Genomic DNA, 7,482 nt, shown 5'->3' on the forward strand with positions numbered 1-7,482 from the left:
ATCGAAAATGTGCTCTATGGTTTGACAGAGGGGACGGATGGGTCATGGGGTGTGAGGGTGCTTGTCACATGTATCAAAGTAGCAATTTGGAAAGTGCGCTCCCTGTTAGCATTAAAGGGCTCGTGCTTTTCAACGGTAGAGTGTCCGCAGTTAGCAATGCACGAGTTGCAGTTCTGCAGCGGTAGAGGGAAGGAGGGGACACAACGCCCTGGCAAGGGCTGGACTTCAGGGGGTTGTTTCAGCCCCGCAAAGGCATAGGATAGTCTACCGGACAGCATGGTTGTCAGCAAGAGTGGGTGGGAGTTTCTCAGTATTTGCCTATTAGGAATCAAGGGGTCAATCTGTCGTTATATGTCAAGGGTAAGATGTTCCCTGAATGGACTCTTCAGCAAGTCGAATGCGACATTGGTTATGTGAATTGCGTGTAATTTCTTGACATTGTATTTGTATTAATTTTGTGATACTTCAGCTGGGATCCTTTTTTCCTCAATGTGTTCAATAGTGCCTAGTTTGCCAATAAAGTGGAAAAGGGTCTCCAAGAGTGGGTGAGGGATTTGTCAGAACCTGTAATTATATTAGAAGCAAGGGTGCAGTATTCCTGAAGGAGTTTTCCAGCTACTCGAAAGTGGTATTGTTCTTATGTGAAGTAAATTTTCAAATTCGAATTTGTATTAACTTTGTGATACCTCAGGTGGGTTTTGTTTGTTTCCCCTTCTTTAATATGTTTGATAGTGTCTGTTTTTCTAATAAAATGGTGCAATATCCAAAAAAAAAAAAAGGGGGGGGGTTTCCCAGGCCGGGGGAGATGCCAGGAGCTGTAAGGTGGTGTCTCTGCTGACTTGGTGCAGCGACGGAGGTAGTGGAGCAGAACGAAGGGGCTCGGTTGCTGGAGGAGGCGGCGCGGAAGCAAGCCTTGATTCTTGAAGAGTGTGGACCGGCAAGTGTTTCGTCTCAGATGCTGTTGGCTCCGATAATGAAGAGTGTTTCTGGTGAGCTTTCCGGCGGCATGACCGAGGGGGCGGTTGGGGACTGGTCCGCGGTGGGCCAAGGAGGCAAGGTGGTGTCTTCGGAGAGGAAGAGGGGTAATGCTGCTGGGCGAGCAGTTCCTAGAGAGGGGGCGGTCCCGCTGCCGGAAGGGAGGCGGAGCTCTGCAGAGAGCAGTAAAGCTGCCCGGAAGGGGCCGGAACCTTCCTGTTGTCTGTGGGAAGAAGGAGACCCCCGAAGGACGGCGAAGCTGCGGGTGAAGGCCACTTTGACCCCAGAAGGGGCTAAAGGGGAAACGACCATGCTGAGAGCAGACTTTATGACCAGGGTGCTTTTCGAAGAGTTGCATGTGAACCCTAAAGATTTAAGTTGCGTGGTGGCTTTTGATCATTTGCGCCACTGGAATATCACCTTTTGGAGGCGAGAGGCGTACGCGGCCTTCTGGGCCCGGTACGCGGAAGTAGCAGACAAGGAGGACTTGCGGGGTCTGCATTTTGAAACTGGCCAGAAGAACCGGGAGCGAGTTTTATACTTTAAAATGTATACAGACAACTTAGAGTATGCAGACGTCAGAAGGTGGCTGGAGGGCCGGGTCGATGGGACCTGAACCTGTTCCCCCGAGCACCGCCAGGAGTGACCAGGAATAACGGTCACAAGCTGGCAGAGGGTAGGCAGGTTTAGGTTAGATCTCAGGAGGCGCCACTTCACGGTCCGGGCGGCTAGGGTCTGGGACCAGCTTCCAAGAGAAGTGGTGCTGGCCCCTACCCTGGGGGTCTTTAAGAGGAGGCTGGATGCACATCTCGCTGGGGTTGTTTGACCCCAGTACTCTTTCCTGCCGTGGCAGGGGGGTCAGACTAGATGATCCACTCAGGTCCCTTCCAACCCTAGAAGCTATGAAACTATGAAACCTACTTTGAACGCCTTCAAGAGACATTTGGATGTTTATCTTGCTGGGATCCTATGATCCCTGCTGACTTCCTGCCCTTTGAGTGGGGGGCTGGACTCGATGATCTTCCGAGGTCCCTTCCAGCCCGAATGTCTGTGAGTCTATGCAATTCCAAAAGGTGAAGGATGCACTTTGTACGCAGCCATTGCTGTATACACCAGATTTCAATGAACCCTTTTTGGTACTGACAGATGCATCAAACTTGGCTATTGGTGCAGTGTTGGTCCAAATGGAGGAAGGTCAAGAATGTCCAATAGTGTACATAAATACAAAATTGCATCCATCTGCAAGGAATTATGCTACAATAGAGAGAGAACGTTTGGTGATCAAATGGGCCATAAAAACACTCCGGCATTATTTGTTCGGCCGGAAGTTCACGTTACTCACGGGCCACGCCCCAACGCGATGGCTACAAAGCATGAAGACAGATAATACTAGGCTAATGAGATGGGCTCTCAGTCTTCAACCATACTGCTTTGTGGTAGAGCATCATCCCGGGACCAAGAATGTAAGTGCCGACTTCTTCTCACGACAATGTGAAGAAGAGGGTCCAGAGGGGAAGGAAAGGTCCTGGACAAAAGAGAAGGGAGTGGGGTGTGACGCAGGGAACCCTAGCCCTGTTACCAGAAGGCAGGTCGGTCCCTTTGAGACCAGAACAGTCCGGCCACAGCCTGCTGGCAGGACAGGGGTTAAAAGCTGAGCCAGTGACCGGACGGAAGGGGGCAGGCCAGAGCTATGCAACCCCTGGGCTCGGCAACAGAGAGCGGCAGTGGCCGCGTGGGGGGGAGGTTGTGCATGCCAGCTCCAGAGAGAGGCTTGGCTGCTGGTCCGACAGGAAGGACCATCACAGGCAGCGAGGAAGCAGAAGCACCAAGCCACGAAGAAAACGTGAGCTGACGTGCTGCATTTCTTTCATTTCTATTTTTTGTGGTTAGAACCCACTTACTGACTGTATACATCTATTTTGTAGTTTATGGACGAGGCTGTCTCATTAGCAGCTTGGGTGCAGTCATAAAAGGCCAAGGGGGGCCTGGAGCAGCAGCATGTGCAGTTGCATACTTTTGGACTAGGCCAGTGGGGAAGGGGTCAGGGTTGTTGCCCAGCCTTGAACTTGCAGCTCTCTGGCTACAAGGTTAGACAAGCCACTAGGCCAGAGAGCCTGGACTCTACCTTAGAGATGAAAGGAGGGCCACAAGTGACAAGATTAAGGAGCTAGAGCCTTGGAGTCAAACTCTTTCTGGTGGGTTTGGGCTGGTAGGCCTAACTAGAGAAAGACAGGGGGCAAGGCCCCTGGTGGCTGAGAACCCCAGCATAGAAATACAGTAGGCAGTCCCCCGCTTGTAAGAACATCTGTATAATATTTCCATCAGGATGTGGCAGGGGTGTAAAAGTGGGACACGAGAAGCATTAAGGGACTTCAGGGGCTCCCCTCATAGGCCGCAGGTAGCTAAAAAAACAGCACCAACAAAAATGCCGCTGGGGAGGGCAACCTGTTACAAGCACCAACAAGACACCCAGCAAAATAAAACCAGAATACACTTCACCACACACAACCCCTAGTGTGCGGGGGCGTTACAGGGATGCGCTTGGTAGCCGTGTTGGTCTGAGACAAAGAGAAATACAAAAATCAAGAACTCTTGGTGCCGAAATGATACCTTTTATTAGACCAACTGGGAAATCACAAGAAAAAAATACCCTTTTCTGCAAGCTGTTGGGTGCAAAGGCCCTTCATCAGGCTTTGGAAAAGTACAGATGTCCCCACCTGTTTGCTAAAAGCCTCCCCAGAGGTGCTGGGTGCTGGCTTAGCCGAGGCTGGGGACGGGCTGCTCCTGCCGAAGCGTCCGCATGGGAGGAGAGATGAAAGCGGCTAGGCCTGTTCAGCTGAGAAAAGAGCTGCCGGTTGTAGGGCAGGATAGGGGTTTACAAAATACTAAATGATGAAGAGAAAGTCAGGATGTATTATTGACTGTCACACAACAAGAAGTAGGGGGTCACAAAGTGAACCAACTGAGTAGTCAGTTTAACACTTAACAAAAGGACCTTCTTCGTCACACAACCTGTCCTTCAAGGGTAGGACTCCGTACCAGCAGATGCTGGGGAAGCTGATGGTTTCGCCAGGTTCAGAAAAGGACCAGACCCGGTCTCGGAGGAAAGGGACATCAGTAGCGATTGAGAGAGGGGCACAGCCCCGACTGACCTGCCTGCACCTTCAGTGCTGGAGGCTGCTGTTGAAAGAGGAACGGGGGAAAAACCCTGGTCGGGCCCATTTCATTCTCCCTTTTAGCATCTGCTCCCTACCCTGCTAAGACACGGGCCTTTTGAGCTGCCATCCTAGAGCGCGGGCCAAAGCTCCCCAAGGCGAGTGATGGGGCCACTCGGGGCCTATCACTGATTACTCGGGACAGCAACAAAACAAAACAGGGACAGGAGTGAGGTCCAAAACGAGGGCGGCGAGGGGGGCACTGAGCAGAGCCCACTGGCCCTCGGATGAGTCCAAGGAGCAGTGGACGTGGCCCAGTAAAACTCTGCCAGGAGACATGAACAAACAAGGGACGGGAAAGCAGCCCCCCATCCCCGGGGTCTCTGGCCAGAGCCTCCTTTCTGGGCAGGGATGTTGCCAGCTGGGCGAGGTTGACCAGACGTCCCCGGACTCGGTGAGGCTGCAGATGGGCAGTAAATGAAAAGGTGCGGGGGTCGCAGAGCCAGGACTGAGGTGTCTCTGGCAGGGAGGGACCGAGGCCGGACCCAGTCAATAGCAGCTTCTGTATTGTACTGGTTTGGATTACCACCTTACCTTCCTCCTGGTGCCTGCGAGTCTCCCACCTCCTGCGCTGTGAGCGCCTGCCTTCTCCGCCCCCCGTGAGCCCGGGGGGCTCGGGAAAGCCCCAGCGTGAGGGGGGCCCCAGAGGAGGCTGGAGGAGCCAGGATGGGAGAGGTTGAGGACTAGCCCCGCCGGCTGCTCCGAGGCATCTCCCGAGCGCGGGGCCGGACCCTGCACCGCCCCGGCCGCAAACCGGCGGGTCCAGCTGGGCCAGGGGTGGGACCGTGCTCCTCCCCGCTCCCCCCTTGCTGCTGGGGCCGGGAGAGGAGGGGGCCCCACGGGGCCCAGCTCTGCCCCTACCCGCCCCGCCGGGGGGGCATCAGGCATCTGAGCTGCCCCTCGAGCTTCCCCCAGAGCAGGCCTGGAGGCAAGAGGAGCCGGCCCTGTGCCCGCTGCTGGGGCGCATCTGTGCCTGCCCGGGGGAGCGCCTTTCCAGCCTGGCAGCACCCGGAGGGGCCAGGGCAGGTCGTAGGGAGGACCCGGGGGCCCCGATCCTTGCGCCTCGGCTGGGCTCGCAGGGGGTGCTGTCACACTGCCCCTTCCCACACGAGCACGAGTGAGCGGCCTGGAGGTGTCAGCGGGGGGCGCGGACCAGCCCATCGTCCACGCCCACATCAGCCGTGAGTCCTGGCTGCACTACCTGGTCAAGGCGCTGCAGGCCGTGCGGCTGGACCAGGCCAAGGCCTGGCTGGGCCCCGGCCCGGGCCCTGCCCGCAGCTGCTGCGTCCAGGAGATGAAGGTGCTGGGGGTAGGTTTGGGGCTGGTGTGAGGGGGCCTGGAGGTGGGGTGCCTTGGGGCAGGCAGGCAGAACGAGGGCCTGCGGCTGTGTGCTGGGGGTGAGGGGTCAGCTCCTTTGCCCAGCCCAGTCCCAGGATGGAGACGGCTCTGCTCTGCACCACCTGTCGGGGGGTTAAACTTGCCCCGAGGCGCTGGGTGCTGCTGCAGCCCCGGCTGGGGATGGGACTGTGGCAACGATGCTGCTGGCACCAACCCCGCAGGGTCCTGCCCCTGCGCTCAAGCTCAGACGGACGCCGCAGTAAGGGCAGGAGGGAACTTCTCCTCTGCTCGGACTGGTGCGGACTGGGGGGTTTTGACCGCCTCTGCAGCGAGGCGCGGCCTCGACCTGGGCTCTCTGCAGCGTGGCCGCTGCCTTCCTCCTGCCTGTGCCCAGCGGCAGGCAGACAGACAGACAGACAGGAAGCGAGGCCTGGTCTTGCCCCTCAGCCCTTACCCTGGGATCCCGCAGGCTGTTGGCCGTGCATCAGAGCCGTCGCCTCGACTCCCTCCTGGGCATGCGGGAGGGCGCACGTGGGAGGGAGGCGGGTGCGAAGCCGGGGCCGTGTGGCCTCCCCTGACGGCCTGCTCTGTGCGTGCTGCCGGCCAGGTGGCCCAGATCCTGCTGGGGCTCATGTGCGCGGCGCTGGGTGTGGTGCTCTGCTTTGGGCCTGACAGGATGGCGAAACAGCTGCGGTCCCCGTTCTGGACAGGGGCGCTGGTGAGTGCCGGCGGGTGGGGGAGGCCGTCGTGTGCGGGGCAGCCCCGCGGGGCGCTGTGGGCTGGGGGAGGCACGGGGATGACGGGACCCGCAAGGGCTGTGGTTCGCCCGGAGCCCAGTGGCGTGGAGGGACCTGTGCCCTGCCCCTCTGCCCACACGGGCCTGGGCACTGGAGGGCAAACTGCCCTGGGGGCAGCGCCAGCACGGCCGTCTGCTCGGTGCCCTGGTGTCTCCGTGCGTCTCTCCCGGGAGCCGCTCACACCAGCTTCTCTCCCCCAGTTCGTGGGCTCGGGTGCGCGCTGCGTCCTGTGCAGGAGACACGGCACAGGCTGCTTGGCGAGTGCTGGGGGCTCTGGGGCCGTGGCTGCGGGTGCCCGGGGCTCCGGGCTGGCGGGGTGTGCAGCCTCCGTACGTGGGACATCCATGCCAGCTGCAGAGTCCCCGGCGCTGGAGTCACGGCCCCGTCCAGAGGAGCGTTGCCTCCAGGCTGGTGTCGGGGGCCCTGCCCGGACCTGGGGGGTGTTCAGTGCACCCCATATGTGTGGGGGAGCGGGGGCACGTTGCTCTCCCAGGAGCAGCTGCAGCCATTGGTGCTGGTGCCACGTTGCACCGGGCACCGGCCTGGCTGCCGGACGCCTGTCCCCTCCGCGGGACCCTAGCACGGGAGAGCCGGGTCCCAGAAGCGGATGGGGTCGCCGTTGGCTTAGCTTCTCCTCCAGCTTCCTGTGGGGCTCGGGCCATGCCCCGGGGGGACACGGGCAGGTGGAAGCCATCGTGCTGCTGGGCCCGTGCCCGCACAGCCGGTCCTCAGCTGGAGGCCCGCGGCTCCCCCAGCTCTTCCTGACGGCCCGCCTGGCCCTGGGCAGCGTGGCGGTGGTGGCCGCGGCCATGGTGTTTGCGGGGATCGAGCTGACGTGGTCCCGCCAGACGGGGGTCCTGCGCGGCGAGTCTCCTGTTGACGACCCGTACAGCGAGGCCTGGAGGCGGGGGCACTGTCGGAAGCAGGTGCTGCTGATGCAGGGGAGAGCGTGCCCGGGCGGGGTGCCGGCAGCCCCCGAGGCGGCTGAGCGTGCCCGTGGGAGCCCACAGTGGCTGGGCCCAGGGGCACTGGGCTGGGTGCCAGGACACCTGGGTCCTGCCCTGGGGTCTGGGGCAGCAGCGGGATGCATGAGGGGCCCTTGACCCTGGAGCACCACGAGGGCCGGCCTGGGTGGGCTCTGGCTCAGCAGAGATCCT

General features: G+C 59.7%; 1 protein-coding gene across 1 annotated transcript in view; it reads left to right on the forward strand.

The window, feature by feature from the left end:
- The first annotated feature begins 2,884 nt into the window (after positions 1 to 2,884).
- The window catches only part of LOC149865251 (uncharacterized), a 35,319-nt gene continuing 30,721 nt past the window's right edge, over positions 2,885 to 7,482 (forward strand). Inside the window, exons 1-2 of the mRNA XM_090049837.1 lie at positions 2,885 to 5,499; positions 6,136 to 6,246. Coding sequence (XP_089905963.1) covers positions 5,485 to 5,499; positions 6,136 to 6,246 — 126 coding nt within the window. The 5' untranslated portion in view covers positions 2,885 to 5,484. The remainder of the gene's footprint in view (positions 5,500 to 6,135; positions 6,247 to 7,482) is intronic.

Source organism: Crocodylus siamensis, chromosome 5 (genome assembly GCF_052110815.1).
Source record: "Crocodylus siamensis isolate JL-2025a chromosome 5, ASM5211081v1, whole genome shotgun sequence".
In the NCBI taxonomy this organism is placed as follows: domain Eukaryota; kingdom Metazoa; phylum Chordata; order Crocodylia; family Crocodylidae; genus Crocodylus; species Crocodylus siamensis.